The sequence below is a fragment of the Adelges cooleyi genome, unplaced genomic scaffold (genome assembly GCF_023614345.1).
Source record: "Adelges cooleyi isolate 19-005CV unplaced genomic scaffold, UGA_ACOO_1.1 ACOO_flye_CR_arks_rails_tigmint_CR_PRNA_108, whole genome shotgun sequence".
NCBI lineage: Eukaryota > Metazoa > Arthropoda > Insecta > Hemiptera > Adelgidae > Adelges > Adelges cooleyi.
In genome coordinates this window covers 13,223,017-13,240,845 of record NW_026095761.1, presented here as the reverse complement: position 1 = coordinate 13,240,845, position 17,829 = coordinate 13,223,017, and the positions used below count along the sequence as shown (strand labels likewise).

Sequence of the window (17,829 nt, the reverse complement as noted above, 5' to 3'; positions counted from 1 at the left end):
ATTATATACGTATCTTTCGGCGTTTCTTCGGCACCGCAAAAATTGTTTTTTTTTCTTCTTCTTGATATTGTCATTTATTTATTTATTTTTCTTTTCGTTCTTTTTATATATTATTATTATTATTCCGTTTTCCATACGTATTCTCCTTTGCCGTACCGGAAAACGTTCTGACGTTTTCCGTCTGGAACAGAATGTAACATGAACAATTACCGAACCCGGAAAACGACACGCAGATTATTAATATTTGTACATACAGGGTGATCCATTTGACATTCGTTTTTCTGGGGACTATAAATATTTTGAAAATGATCATTTTTCCCATACTCGTTTTACTATATTTTTCAACACGTTGAACGTTTTTACCTTCATCCCTTATGTGTAAAGCACCAAGTATAGATCTCGTTTTTTTTTTAATATGTTTTTAATTCCATTATTATAATACAGACAAAAGTTGCGGATCTTATCCCCACCGATTCAAACACTATAACGACGGCAGTGTTATTATTGACGGGGACAATAATATTATTTTATGGAAAACTATTGTAAGACGAATATTGATCTTGCGTTGGAATTTTTACAATGTCATAGCAAACAAAGAGATTGATGAAAATTAAAAAGGATAAAACGTTCCAAGTATTGAAAAATATAGTAAAACAAGTATATTTATAAATTCATATTTTTCGAGAAAATGAGTGTCTCGCATCAGACGGATTACCCTGTATAGGTAATATATAATAAGACAAGCAACAATATTCATAATTGAACATATAAATGTATACACGAGGCATCACGCACAGACACGGTTGCAAATAAACTACTCGGGAAAATCTCAAAAAAAAAATGTTATCCCTCCAAACATACTTTTACTTTTTCTTTTTTTTTCATTCTACTTAAACTAATTAAAAAGTTGCGAAATATTTGACTTTTTTTCCTTTCTTTCCACAAACAGAATAATCATAACTTGATCTGCTGTAACTGAGTTTTTATATAAATTCAAACAATTCCACTTTGCCAGTTTAAAAGTAGCTATATATTTTTTTTCAACAGTCGGTGAGAAAATAATCAAATTTTAAGTTTGCTCGATTCACAATCGACAGTAATATTAAATTTGACGACGGAAATTAAAGTTAAAAAAAAAGTATATTTAATTTTGTTCGTCCATTAACATGGCGTTTCGCATAATTATATTTGAAGGGGTGAGTGAATGTCAAAGGTGTTAACTGAACATTTCAAAATTGTTCAGGAGACAACATTTTAGTCAATATATTTATTTATATATCATTAATTATGATTACGTCCATAAGGCAAACAGTACAGATAGTAGAATAACTTGGATAATAAGTTTATAAATTTAGAATTGCCCATGTTGTATGTACTCAAAAATAGATCCATTGCACATTAAACATTACACTTCAAGTAACCGAAAAATAATTATAATGGTTAGGTACTACCATACTTTTGCGGTGTTACTAAATTTGTCTTTAATCCCAAATTGCATTAACATAATATTTAGAGTTTTCCGTTCAGCGCGCTTTGCCAATTTCGGTTGTAATATTTATTTTGGACGCGGTCGACTTAAGTCTATAATATACTTTGTTCGGTATATACCGCCTTTAAGTTTGGCCACGAGGTAATTGTTAACCAGAGCAACTCGCCATACTACAAAACGCCAATTATTAATCAGGTAATTATCCTTAAAAAGTTATGTGTCGCCCAAGAGTTTGTTAAATGCAGGGTTTCCAACGAGCAACTCTTAACGTCTTAAATCATTAAATCCCTCCGGTCACGGTCACTTGCTTTACAGTACTTACTTCTTGAAACTTGAAGAAACTAATTGTCTGTTCTGTTTTTAAGTGAAATTTCTTAGGATTACCATTTTAACATTGTTATATAATAATTATAATAATTCACGTTCCGCAGTAACGATAACATCAGCCAGGACTTGGCTACAATTACTATAAGTACTTAGACTCAGTCACAAGTACTCAACACGTTTACATCATTTAGTCTACTGTAATTTTCTTCAATCCACCAAATCAAAATCTCATCTTGCAGCTCTTCTGGCGGGGAAATATGAAAGTTAAAAGCAAAGGACAATGTATATAAAAAAAAAACCATGTTATTAATTACTGCACGCGCTACCCAAAAACAAAGAGGGAAATATTAAAAACAAAAAAAACCATTGTTTTCTTTTAATTTGTTTTACCCTACCCTATTGCCGAGAATTCCCGTCTGCAGTATATTTTACATATTATTCAAGATTTTCAAGGTTTCTTGACGTTTTCTCGACCAAAAAAAGCCTGGCAAAATTTCAACTACAATTCTATGAAATTCTTTTTACTAATTGTGAGTTACGTTTCCTATAATATACTAACATAATGTCTCCTGTTCAATCCCTGTATCGTTATAACAGCTACAAGGACAACAATAATTATCTTTGTACAGCCTTCAAAATATTATAAAATATAACTTGGCATAACGTTGGACGGCCGCACTTATATATTTAATCGACCGAATAAACTAATACTTAGTTGAAAAACTAAACCTAATGCTTCTCAATGACTTACAGCCAAATCAAGTACACCATGCAAACCATGTACGGCGAGTGAACCGATAAATCATGTTGTTAATGGCCGAATTAGCGTTTTGTAAAAAAAACATGGCAGCAGACCATAAGAATATAAAACTTGGCGATATTTATGTGAAAACAAACCGGCGGAGTATAAAAATTAAAAAAATGGGAGTGTGTGCTTACAGAACCGAATATGATAGTTTAAATGATTAATAACCCCGCCGCCGATCTCGCTTAATGAGACCTGGAACAACTGTTACCAAGTGGACTACACAGGAATTCGAGGGATCAACTGCGTGTGTAATATTCTCTTGAAAGATAGTTATAAAGTATACAGAAAACTAAAAGGTTACTTGGAATGCGTGAATTTAAATTTTACACTTGAAACGAATATAAACTTACATATAAGTTCAGTATAAAAGTTTATAATATTGAAAAAATCTCTCAGCCTTTTCCACAAATAATGCAACTATATAGTAGTCAAAAAAAGTCATAAAATATTAACATACACAACCCGTCGGATGCCAAATGTGGGGAGTATTCCTTTAAAGAAATAAAATTACATACAACAGTCCTATTATTATTGTTATTATATTTATTTCTTTACTATATATTATAATCACAAGTAGACCGTTAATTGTAAAAGTGGTGCAACTCTAATTTTTTTTTAAAGCATACATATGTTTGCCTAGTGGTGTCACGTTTAGTCATATCTTAATAAATAGATTTAAAAAAATAGAAAACACTGAATGAATAGTTGTATTTGTTTTCAGTTACAAGGAGATAATACCTAATTCAGTTTTACAATGAACGGCACAAGTCGTGGTGTTGCTCGAGTTTTTTTTCTATGGTTTTTCTTTTCAAACGGACTCCAAAGACATATCCAAAATATTATTCTACAAAGATCCGGGCAAACCCAAACGTCGGTTAACGCGCACAAAACGGGTTATGATTTATATTTTTCAATAAACCTTAAAAAACGCGAGCTGCGTCTTCGACGGATACGGATAATAATCTTTATTGGAGCACTATAGGTACCTATTATTATTATTATTTTTTTTTCAAGTATACATTTTTATTAACAATACAGTTTAAGTGATTGCATTGAAAGCCTCGGCGCCCATTGCAAGGATTACAATAATAATAAATCGTTGGCGGTAAGTAGTAGTATAGGTACAGTTTTGCGCGCCGTTCGGGTAATAGAACACAGTACACGGTTAGGTTAAGTCTTAAACAAAACACAAAACGCTGTGACGTGTGATGGTTAAGGGTGGGGGAGGGGGAGGGCTTTAGAGGGAGAGTACTTGACGTGGGTGCTTTCATGACACGGCCGAGGTCCCTGCAATGTAAATAAAAACTCTTTTGTTGTATCACACATATACGAGGGAATAAAGGTCGTATATATAGACGTGCATATAGAGGGAAAGACCTAGAGAGAGACAGAGAGGGATAGCGCTATCCTTGTTTTCCCCATATCGTATCCCGCAGAATGATTAGCCCATACATAGTCTCACATTGTGTATATATAAACGATGTACATGCTTTTTCTCCCTTGCTCTCCCTCTCTCTCTCTCTCTCTCACTATATTTATATATATATACACACATCCGCACGGTATGCCCCGAGGACTCGAATCGGATTAGCCCATCCACCACCACCACCACTGCCTGACCCTCCCCAAAAGTCCTGCCAAAAAGAAAGGATATTATTATATGTATGTGTGTGTGTGTGTTTTTGCTCCTATTGACAAATTGGCCGTATATGAGTTAGCCTTTGAGCAAAGGGTCGAGTGCGGACCGATATGTGTGTATACATTAAACGGCGGCTGTAAATTAAAAACTTCATTATGTTCTTCATGTTATCCCCGTCGCCTAAGTATGTTTTAATGCGCCAGTGCTCAGCACAATTATTGTGCTGCATTATAGTTGAGGCTAGTGTGAGAAAAAAAAACAAGAAAAAAAGCTAAGAATCCTTAACAATATACGTATAGAAAGAGCGTTTTATAATATTACCTACTTCTGATACTTCAACAACATTGTAATCTTTTGAAACCACACACCGAGTTGATTTGGTTCCATTAAACTCGAATCTTATTGAATAATTATAACTGAAATCACTTTGCAATGCAATTTTATTGAATCTTTTTTTACCAACCGCGTAAAGTACTGTTTTATAGTTTGTAAGCATTCCAGACTATAAAAAATATTATTAATAATAACAAAGGCGATTTAAGATGATTCTACAAAATTATATTTAATCAACTTTATACCTTATTTATTGTAGTTCCACATCAAGAACAATGTTAAATGGGAGTTGAATATACAACTCTGTAATAGGTATAACTATGTACTAATTAAATATAGATAATTAGCAAATAAAATAGAACAAGTTTTCTATAATTATTTCTCGTTTGGTAAAAACAATCTGTGCGGAGAAGGTAAAATGAAATGATGTTATAAAATAAAATTACAATATAATTGTGTCTAAAATTATACATTAAACGGTAATTTTGTTTTATGTTAAGAGTTTTTTGGTACTTTTAAAACTAAAACGGTCCATCGAGTTTTCCTATTAGTTTTTATTGTTACTGTTTAATTTGTATATTTCTGTCGGAAATAAAAACTACCAAGTGCATTGTAACGGTTGTTTATTTGGGTTTCAAAAAGAGCCTTGGGTAACACTTATATTATTTTTTTACTAACACCACGTCGCGTTATACTCTATTGGGGGTGGTTGAAAAAAATTAAATTTTATGTACCCTCTAAAGAAATAATACATATATATATTTATATAAAGTAAAACCGCCGGGAGTAAAATAAGTCAAAATAAATCGTCAAGTTTGCTCGTTCAGATTTTTATAAAAAAAACAGTAGGTATTTGAAGTATTTTTCTTTTTTCTAAAAACGAGTATGTTTTAAATGTATGGAATATTTTTTGTCGGTATATCAACTTAAGAGGGCAATTACATTAAAAACAGGGACGTCGGAAAACATAATATTTTCTCATGTAATAATATTAGCTTGTCGCGCCAAAGGCGGAAGATGTTTTACAAACTTTACAAACTATATTATATACACAAGAATCATAATTTATAACGCACGACACATATTAAGTACTTATTTATTTCATCCGTCTCAATTTGCTGTTGTTTTATTGTCTCTATTTCTTAACTGTTTGGACACTTTCATAACATAATAGCGCAATTTAATTAATAAGACCTCGATTAACCTTGTAACAACTCGAGTAAAATTTATAAAAGTTGTTAATATTAGTTGTTGTTTGTACGTTCCAAAAAAAGATGACACGTTTGGCGGAGAGGTTGGCAACGAAACATCGACGTGCCGCCAATTTGGCAATCCTGCAGGCCAAGCGAAACGTCGAGAAAATGGCGCTAAATCGGGCTCGACAGGAAATAATCCAAGACCGGATAGAGAAAGCCAAGTCCGCCAAATACTACTGGCGTCTGAACCTGATCAAAACGATGGACGACAGAAACGCTAGGCCAAAGGCGTGCAAAGCGAATATGACGACTGCCGACAAAATGGCAAAGATGGCAAAAAACGTTGACCGCTACAAGAAACTAGTGAACAACCAAAGCATTACAAAAGACGTTAACGAACGATTGTTGAGCGAATGTTTGTCGGCCAGCAAAAACGATAAACGCAGTGACAACCAAAACGTCTCGGAAGAAGAAAGTCATCCATCGATGGAACAATCAATCGACGAAGAAGCTATTGGTCAATGCTGAATGCCCGTACACTAGGGTAAGGAAATCCCACTTTCATGGCACAACACAATAATATACAATACATAATATGATTGGCGCTGAAATCCGGAAAAAACCCTTTACATGACATTCGATTTAAATAAAAAAACCTAGCTAATTTCTCCGTTCTACGGAAAACAAGTTAAGCATAAATATGTTATATCACTCTTATCACTTATCATTTAATCACATCTAATCACTTATCTCTTATCACTTGTCTCGTATCTGCATTTACTAGTGATAAGAACTGAAGTGGATGTCCGCCATTTTTGTGGGATTTATGTGTATGTAAAATAATTATATATATGTATGATTTATTTTTTTCATTATTTGTATAAAGGCTTTAGCATTTTAGTTTTTTTTTCGTTAATTACTCGTTAATACTACGTTAATTATTAGATTTTTTTTTGTTCGAAAAAAACATATGTGCTTTGAATGTACCTACTTAGTTATACTTGAAAACAATTAAATGCACATTTTTCGAGTTTTACTTTCGCGGAAAACGCTAAATTTAACTGTAATAATTAATTAATTAATTATTTTTTAATATTTAACTGTAATAATTATTATAAAACAAAATGTTTAAAAAAATCATTTGACCAAATCGACACTTTTCCGACCGAGCACGACGAGATTGTATCGCACGAGTAAACTTTTTAAAGCATTTTTTTTTTTTTACTTAACCTAAGTCCAACCACTGTTTTTAACGATCCTGACGTGTTCGTCGACATCTTCACTGCGTTTTAAACAAAACCCAATTGGTTTTTTTTTTGCATCGCGTTGCATTGCATTGTCCGTGAAGTGTGACAAGAACACAATGGAACTCGACAATAAAAAAAAAAGACCACCTAAAAAACCTCCCACAATGTATTATACTCGGTCGTGTGCGTTGTATGTGACTCATCAGCACACGGTTAACAAGGCGAACCTCATGTTTGCGGGGAACCCCGTGGTCGTGGCGGGAGAGATCATAATCACCGGCCAAAAAACAACAACGGTATTGTGCGAGCAGAGTCGTTTTAAAAATTTGATAATTTGTCCCTTTTAAACAACTCGAATGATAATAATAATAAAAAAAAAAACACAACGAAAACATATTAATTTATAAAATCGACCGGTTCTTTTGTTGAAGTCATGTACGTGCTTCCGCCCGACCATGTCCGCGATTCCCGTTGATGTTTTTTTTAATATTTTTTTCCCTCTCTCTCTCTTCTTTAGGCCTCGTTATAACCGCAACAAATTGGGCCCCCGAGCATTCGTATTGCTTCCACAATACAGTACAATACACAATTCTATACTTTATATACGCATGTATGTGGTGTGGCACAACTCAGCATAGTAGGGGGTTGAGGGATGAAACAAAAATAATAATAATAATAATAAAAAACAAAAACGTTCACCTAACAAAATCCGGATCCCTTTGACCGCCCACCGCTATTTATATATGTATATATATATATATATATATATATATATTACATACAAACCGAGAAAAGATTACCAAGACTATAATATTATTTAAAGTTGAAATTGTTTTTTTTATGTTAAACGAAATGTGTGTTTATATAAAAATCAATTATAAATTTAGGGCCTCCACACGAGTGTTCTTAGCTCAGAGGATCAGTACACTTGTGATCTAGGAACACAAAAATGAGGCAGCTAAAAAAATCACTTCAAACACATTTAAGCTATAGTCATAGAGTTAAGGCTAACATAGTATAAAAAAATAAACATAACAATATATTTTTAATGCATACAATTAAAATACCTACGGGAGAGACTTCAGCCCACATAGCCCCCCTCCCCTTATGTATACACCCCTGTAAAACAAATAACGAAATAAATTGCATTCAAACAATGTTTATTAAAATCAGCGATTTTCCAAGCCTATTGTATTTCATACACAGTATGGGGTTTCGTCCCATGCCAAATCACTTGCTAGTGGATTTTCTAAATGTCATATACTTATATATTATCCTATGCAGATAGTTCCATAAAATCGAAAAATTTGATTTCAGACGACTGAAAAAGTTATAGGCTTACTTTTTAGTAAAATTTCAAACTTTGAAGTCACTTATACATTATATAAAAAAAAATTTTTTGAATCAAAAGAGTAGTTTAAAGTGTCAGAATAAGAAAAAAATATTTTGAAACTTTGACCAAACTCATAAAACGTTGAATTTGTTTTTCAATTATTTTTAGATACTTAAGAAAATCGTCTAAGGATATTATGTGAAAAAGAGCACTTAAATTACAACTTTTCGGTGATCGTTCCATTTTGATATCATATTAATTGGTCGTTAAGTAACTTGGTCGTGAACTTAAGATGTTTTTACAACAAAGTCGCGGAATATAATATCGCCCTAGTCCAAAAAAAAAAAAAATGTTTACATTTATTTTCTTCAATTTTTTTTATTTTAGGGAACTATCCGCGCAGGATATATAAGTTTGAGACTTTTAGAATATCCACTCACACACACACACATCAGTTGATTTGGCATGGAATGACCCAATGGTAATATATTGTACATAATGTGTACAATTGTGTATATATATATATATATATATATAATACGGCCGACTTGAGTAATTATGTTTTTGATCCGTTTCTGGTCTTGATACTGGCAAACAACCAAACCCCTCGGCCGTGTGTGTGTTATTATTAAACTTGAACCGTGATCAACCCTTTACGGATGAAAAATTAACCGGTAAACCTGTGGTGACAAGCCACGGTAAACAACGTCGGTTGTCAACGTCTATTTAACGTGCAATCAAACAAACACACACAATCGTCCCTTGCGCTTTGCACCGCAAACACTACACACTCTAGTTTAAACACATCAGTTGTTTCTACACAAGGGACCGTCGACGGTTTCCTTAATGAAATTCTCGCCCGCGCAAAATGAGTAAGTAAGTAATGCCAATGTTGTAGCGTGGATGGCAAAGAATAATGACAGAATTCTCAAGTAAACTTCCAAGCACGATACTTATAGATGTTTACTTTATAACCATATTGTAATATTTTACTTTATTGTAAAACGCTGTCAACATGACAATTTGCAACAGACTTCCTCAAAAAACCATTCTAGTGCAATTTTTATAAATGTGCTATGCACGTATAATAAAACAAATGATAAGAAACTGGACGGTATATTATCAGTATCCCCGACGTCAGTTCTTAAAGCTTAAGTACTCGTGATGTGTCATACAATTCACAAGTAATAATTAAGTACACTGAACAACATAATCAATGGATTAGTTTGTCAGTATGATGTATGCAATTAGGTGTAGGAAATAATAAAAAAAGTTTTTCCATAAAATATTGATAGATATTTACTCTATATAAAAAAATGTATACATTTCATCTATAATCTAAATATGGTAAACAAATCGTTTCGTGTTCTGTGCTAGCGTACTTTGGTTCAAATATGTAATCGAATACCAAAATAATGGTATTAAGGCTTCCTTACTAAAAAAAAAATATATATATTTATATGTATTTCTATATGAAACCAAAAACGTTGTATTTTACTTTTTATCGGCTTTGAGAATTCCAGTCAATAATATTCGGCTATAGGCCTTCGCTGATCGTTATTATAGGTATAAACGCTGTACAAAGGTAGGTATGATAATATTATGTATTGCTTCTACATATAGTATTTGTGGACGTGTGCACGTGTATATCATTTGGACAACAGTAGCATCAGACACTGCTGTTATAGAGTAGTTGTTTTAATAGCCGGCCAATATAGAGAATTTGACGTCGAATCCATTTAATTCCAACCGAGCTAGTGGCATTATGTATAATAATGTGTAATAGTAGTAATTGTGTGAGTGCGTCGCAACCGAGTATTTTTACATATGTAATGACACACACAGACGTTATAATATAGCCGATATCCAATCCTACAATGATTACACACCGTGTATACATGCTAACAGAATATCTAATGTTTTTTTAGACCAACGATAATAACAAACGTCTGCTGCAACAAAATTAAAGTCTATAGCTGTGGCGCGCTTATAATTTTGGGTTATCGGTCCGCATTATACCGTCTTCGGGCTTTGTTCGATCATTTAATCATATATCTATATATGTCGTTGTCTACGGTAGCTAATAGCCGCAATACACATGTCCAGAGGAAAATCTATACTATATTCCAATTAAATGCACACGAGGCGATATTGTGGCAACATCATCTTCACGCCCATTTGGATCATAGAGATGAAACGATTCAAAAACGATTTCCCATTTAGCAGCCCGCAAGTCATAAATATTCTGACTGTATAATATATTATAGTGCCAAAGTCGTATGGTGCTCTTTGAATGTGTTAGGCTCTAGCACCGCAGGACAAAAAACCTTGACAATGTTTTCAAACTTTTCAGAATTAGCTTTCAAAAATAGTATAAATGATTTTCAACCTTTAAAAATTATTTTCATTTCTGCTGTCACAGTCATAGGCTCAACTTGTAGACCTACATTTTAGGAGGTGTCAAAATTATGTATACCTGATGTTTTAAGGGTGCTAAAATCTCTAGTTACACCTATGCTGTCACTATGCTGTAAGTTCCATAGTCTCGGACGGATGATTCATTAAGGGTAAGACACTGATTTTCTCTTAAGCTAATTTCATATTTGTACAGGAAAAGTCATGTGGCAAACTGTTTCCTCTCGTTGGTTCTGCATAAGACATAAAATCGATAGCCACATATCGTCCACCAGATAATATGTCGTTCACTACGGTTTTTTAATCATATAGGGTGGACGAAATGAACAATCAACAAATGAACATCGTTACCGGGAGAACTCTAATCCCGTCAAAGGGCCGTGTCACGGACACGGTAGACTCAGACGGCGGTTTAAACTTAGACCTGCACTTTGCACGCACATGTACACACCCTTTGATCCGTGAGCAGGTACCATATGTAATCGACTTCATTAACAAAGCGACAGCACATCAACCTGTGTTGTCTTAAATGTCTACAACAAACGTCAGACAAAAAAAAAAAAAGTTCTCAAGTTAGCACATGAATAGACACTGCGCAGCTTCGGATTAGTTGATGTTGTTAATATTCAAATTGAATCGATTAGACCATTTTCAGTTGAAATTTGGTCTAGAATACATTTTGACAATTTAAGTGGTTGTTTGCAACAAACAGACAACAGTCATATGCTTCACAAAAGAAACGAAAATTGACTTATAAAATCTAAAAACATTATAGGCAGGGATAATAATTTTTAAAAATTCGCTTAAAACTACATAGATAATCATTTGAAGTTTATACATTTTTTTTTTTAATTGGGACCATAGTAAGTATATTTGTATAATTGTTAAGTTTAAGAAGCAAGAGGGCGCTTCGTTACTGTTATACACTTTTTATTAATGTGTGTATGCAGATGGCCGTACGATTTGGGTCCACTGCGATTGTAAATTTGCCCAAGGCTTTTGTGTATTGCCAATGAAATATTAACCGCGGTAAGTATCTATACATATGACAATAGTATTTTCATTTCAAACGCGCCAGCATCTTATCCAGACGTTGTGTTTTTGAGGGGCCAGTAATACCCCTTGGGAAGGGGAGACTCGGCCGACTTCCTCGTTGTTAAAGGGATTTATTTTGAGGGGATCTAATTTTTGATATTTTACTTCTCCGGTTAGGTTGCGGCCGCCCTAACAAGAATTTAATCAACCGTTGAAAAAATAAGATGAAAAAATAAGAGAAAAAACAAAACGGTAAAAACGAAAACTCTAAAAACAGCCAAGGCAAAGAGACAAACCCTTCGGATTATTTTCTTTTTATACATTTTTCTTCCCAGATAAAAATCTTGTAGGCGGCGGTCAAAATGAAATTAAAAAACTTTTGCCTGTCATTTTATTCAAACGAATAAAAATAGTATTACGAAAACACAATCGTACTTTGTTTTCCCTTTGATTAAATAGAACGGCTAAAAAAGGAGCTCCACAATCAGTTATTCTTGTCAAAATGAACTTAAAGAAAAATTACTAAAACTTTATATTATAACTAATAACCGTGACATCACTGTACTTTAGTAGGTCATAGGTTTTTTTTATTGATAAAAACCTCAATCACTATATCAGTAATAAGTTATTTTATCTTACATTAAAACACACAAAATAATAATTATTCAATTAACGCGTTATATATAAATTTATCTAAAGAAGTAATTTTTTTCTGTAACAATATTATATAATATGTCTCATTTCTTGGCATCATTAACAAGTCACGTATCTATTCATATTTATTTTTGAAGCTGTCTTCGGGGACTATCGAATAGATATTCGATTATAAAATCACAGTTCGATCAAACTTTAATTTTTTTTTTTTTAATTAGTTAAAATTATTGTCAAATGGGGCAAATAATTGTGAAAAACAGTAATACTGATTTTTTTAAAATAAATATTAAATAACTATTCAATACTTTAAAACGTAAGATGTTGTGAAAACTAAATTAAATATACAATTGTTCGGTTATACATAAATACCACAATTATTGTTTACATCACTTGACACTAACCTAATAAATTACCATAACTATGTATGACAGTCTAACCCAAGGATACCTATAATACCGTTAGAATTTTACAATTTTTAAAGTTTAACTGCAAAAACTGACATTTTTAAATGAAAATCTGCTTCCTACATAACATAGTAAAGTAGCCGAAAATATGTAGTCGATATTTTGTCTAGTTTTGAGTAAACGGCTTTTACTAATCGAAAAAATGTATTAAAATAAAAAATAATACCTTGAAGCTTATATACGAATTCACCGATAAATTAATTGACATGGTCGAAATTAATGAAAACCTCTTTTTTTCTTAAATATTGGCCAAACATATTGTTTTTCTATTCGAATAAGTCTTGTACAAATCATTCGAAAGGGAATTTGCACAAGTCTGATTTTATAAAAAAAAAAAACATGTACCGAACGATTGCAAGTAAATTACACATCATTGTCGTCGAATTAGGTATTTTTTTTTCCTCTTGTAAAGGCCAGATGGCATTTTCCCCGTCGTATTAACATCTTTATGAAACCATAAATTAGTTACGCGATCTCTGTGTATTTTTTTTTTTGTTCCCATCGAGAGGGCGTGTCTTGTGTGTTTTTTAAAAAGTACTTAAACGCGCTATCTACCCTCCGATACTAATATCATTATTATCATTATACCGTGTCACGGTCCCCTCGTTTTTTTGCAATATTAATATACACATGCGGCCAGAGTTGGACAAAAAAAAAATATATACATACATACATACATACACGTCACAGATACCATCTAATTGTAATGACTCCGTTTTGTATGTACACACGCGTTACGGTTGGTACCTTCTCCTATCATAGGACCATTAAGCGCTATTTAACTTTTTGCCCTTTTGTAAATATAATCGCATCCGGATCACCCTTGACAAATCGGTACTCGCCCCGCGGTTGTCCCTAAAAGAGAGCTGCAGTACCTATCAAAATAGCAATATAATACATTATAATTAATTGCAAATAGCTTTATGCTATATACCATACGCCGTTCGTCCAAGTCCGGCACAGTCCGGAAATATGTGATTATGCATTTTTAATAGCTATTAAAAATAGAGCTATGTTCCACTAAAGTATTTTACATTAATAGTTTTCGAGTAAACTAGTGTAGTTCACCCTGTATGTTGGGTAATACAGAATTGTCCATTTATTGCAAAACAATATTGTATGCTGGCTATGAATGATAGCCTTCAAAGTAGATCAAACCGCACTGGTAGGTATGTTGTTATTAAATAGGTTTTGCCTTGTAATACGCGACCAAACACCAAGACGACGGTCTAGATTTAAAGAGGATCGTTTGAATTTTCAAAGTAGTAGATTAGAAAAAAAATGCAATGTTAGAAAACTAACAGTGTGTGTTAAGTGAGCGATCAAAGCCCGACAAACGACACACCGTAAAACTGAAAAAAAAAATTCACCTAAAACTTTAATATATTATTACAGATTTAATTTAACATAATATTCAGTTTAAAATTAGCATTCATCAATTTTGAAAACAGTAGAATAACTTTTGAAAAATAATTTAATCCATTGAGCCAAATGCAGATTGGAGGATCTGCCAATTGCCTTCTTTTTCTTTTTTTTCATTCATTCCTTCTTCTGTTATTTGTTTTATCACTTCTGTTTCGTCACTTGTTTCCGTAATTAAGTCTTTAAATTTTGCCAATAATTGCAAAGTGAAGATCAACGGTTCATTCTTAGTTTCTTTGCAAATAAATCGTATAAGTTCGACGAATAACTTGGCATCTACATATTCTGCAACAACAAAACAAAACATTTTTATTAAAAATTATTAATGAACAGGTAATATAAACTGTTACAATATAAACAGCAATTGCACATGCAAAGTACCTTAGGAAAATAAAAAAATGCACTTTTATTTCCTATTTAAATCAAATAAATTTTTTTAATATTAAATAAAAAGTATCCAGCACAGTTAAACCACTTTTCTGGACCGAAGAAACCATCAAATTATAAATAATATGTTATCTGTTTCGATCTAAGCTGTGAATGCTATCTTAGTTTCCAAAACAGGTTTTCAAGTTTAAACTTTAACACCCTATACCTTAGTAGTTTGCGAAAATGTAAAAACAGTTTGTTTCATTTCTATTTTGTGTAAGAAAAAATAACAAATTATTCGTTTACAAATTGTATTAATAATTATAGATTTCTATTAATGCATATTTAAAACCAAAGTCGTCACAATTCGGCATCGAAGCTAAACTATTCTGATTAAATTATAAATGATGAATATTCATTGTTGGTTACCTTCTTCTAGAACATCTGATTTACGAACTACATGTGGAAGCTCAATATACCGATTTACTAAGTCTATGTGAGAATCGCCCACAAAATCTAAAAAATTCATCATTGAAAGTTCATTTCCATAATGTGTTGAGTACAATTTGCACACCAACTCATGAACGCTTTCTAGAATCTGAAATTTGATTTTACAAATATTATTATATACAGGGTGATTTATTAAGCATAAGGCGCTCAGTTTCACTAAAAAAAACGTAAATACCAAAGGCTATATTTAATTAACTTTAGTTTACATTGTCTTAGAATATCAGAAAACATTGAAACTTGTATCTTTTTTATTTTCTTCCAGAGCTCAATCGATTTTTAAAACTTAAACGGTAACGTTCTTATTTATTTACTTTTTTAAATTGAGATTAATTCGCTGAAAATGTTTAGTGGACGATAACCAGTTTTGGATAGGTACTTTTAGAGTTAAAGTCTTAAGCGTATAACCCTACACTGTATACTTAATTTCCCTCCACTAAAGAACCCTAAAAAAATTATCAATCTTTTACTTACTTTAACTTAGGTTTAGCTCAAAAACTCAACATTTTTTTTAGTATTATATAATATGTATGCCCAAAGTTAGCCTATTAGATGTCATGTTCAGTCAGTTATTAGAATAATATGATTGATGTATTACCTCCCCTAAAGACGGTTCAGTAACTTCATCTGTTACCATCTCTGTAGGAACACCGCCATCTTCAGTTTTCTGTCCAAATGTTTTTTGTATTGAAAAACAAACTAGCAAACATACAACAAAAATGTTTTTTGAATTCATTTCAATGTAAAATATAATATATAGTAGCTATTGAAAATGCTTCCAAGTAAAACTCAGTAATGAGACTGTTTCGTTTTTTATAACGCACTCTAAAAAAGTAACACCTATAAAAATGTGTTTTTGTATTTTCTTGTTTTTTGTATTACTAACATATTTGTAATAGGATTTCATGTATTCTGTTTTTACAAACATATCAAAAAGATGTTATTGGTATAATACCTTTTTATATTATACATATGTTTTTACTTGTTTTAAATGTTTTATGTTCTGTACAAAGTTTATAAATCTAAAATATAAATTATAAAAGTTATACCGAGTGATGCTTTTAACGCTCTAAAGTAGTTCACTCTAGGGATATTTAGAATTTTTTTAATTTTTCTCTTTGAAAATCTTTTTTTATTTTGTTACATTATAAATGTTATTTTCCTTATAGTCATCAATTCAAAAAAAAATTAAAACAGTAATAATAAATGTATTTAAAAAATAATGGTTTAAATTAGAATTAAAAATAACAAGTTATTTAAACAATCAAACACAAATATATTAAATACAAATTCATTTCAAATAAAATACATTTTTATTTGAGCTACATAAAAATACAAATCTCGAATTTGTAAAAAAAAACTTTAAGCTACTTATGGTTATATATATATAGTAAAGAAATTAATATTTTAACCCTTAACCATAAAAATAAGTTTTCAAAAATAAATACAGCTAAATGCAGGGCCTCTTTAAATATATTTACTCAATTTCGGATTTTAAATTTGTTATATCTAATTTCTGTAGTATTTAAAACCCAACAATACACCGACTTCATTAAATTCAATACATTTAGTTTTATAATGACTGTATAGCAATGTAAACAAATGACAAATACCTTTAGTATTGTAATATTAAAATTTTAACATTGTAAAAACAAACTTCTTTTACAAAAAAAAAAAACAATTCGTTCTCGACAATGACTATTGCAATGTAAACAAGTGACAAGTACACCTGTAAGTAAAAAAAACCTATTATTTTTCGCAAAGTTATTTGTTGCAATGTAAACAAATAACAAATACTTTGCAGGGGCTTCGTCTAAGCACAAGTTGTTTTCCACAGCGACTGTTGTAATGTAAACAAATGATAAATTCCTATAGGTACTTTTAATAGTATAAAATCTTCATATTTTCCAAAAAAAAACCAACTTATGTAGTTTTAATATTGATTTTTTTATCGAAAACCAGTTTTTTTTACAGTTGTTTTTGTATTTACATTTTTTAAGCTATTTTATTTCTCGCACTGCATAACCTTGGTGCTTCAATAGTTAAAGCGAACGCCCTTATATGTCTAATAATTAATAATTCATATATTGGTTAGAATAACTTTATTTATTTACCTTTTACCTATTTATTTATTTTCTGATACATGCAGTCGGAAGCAAAAACATCACTTCAAATGTACAAAAGCAATAGCCCACATAGTAAAAACAATAGATATCCAAATATATTATATGAAATAAATAGATATATGTATAAATATATTCATAAAAATACACTTTTAGTGTACACAATTTAAGTACGTTAGAGAGGTGCTTTCGGTTCCATAGCCAATTTGAGTTTTAAATTTATATCTGTTTTGTACCGAAACTATATGTTTTCTAAATAAGATACCACCATTTTCACAACGGCTGTTGCTGCAATGTAAACAAAATTAGCAAAAAAACAATCAGTGATATTTTAGTGTATTTTACTTGTATACGCCATGGTTTACTTAAACAACAATAATGTGATGTAAAACTATAAAAATTGTTTTTGTAAAATAACACAGCTCTTATAAGTGTAATAAATACAAGAAACAACTTGTTTTCGATATA

At 31.5% G+C, this 17,829-nt stretch overlaps 1 protein-coding gene across 1 annotated transcript; it reads right to left on the bottom strand.

Moving 5' to 3' along the window:
* Window positions 1–14,322: 14,322 nt before the first annotated feature.
* LOC126846635 (uncharacterized) lies at window positions 14,323–16,021 on the bottom strand. Its single transcript, XM_050586328.1, has 3 exons — window positions 15,837–16,021; window positions 15,161–15,329; window positions 14,323–14,647 (listed from the first exon to the last, which is right to left on the bottom strand). The coding sequence occupies exons 1-3, from the start codon at window positions 15,972–15,974 to the stop codon at window positions 14,415–14,417; spliced, it is 540 nt and encodes a 179-aa protein (XP_050442285.1). The 5' UTR covers window positions 15,975–16,021; the 3' UTR covers window positions 14,323–14,414.
* Between the last annotated feature and the right edge of the window lie 1,808 nt (window positions 16,022–17,829).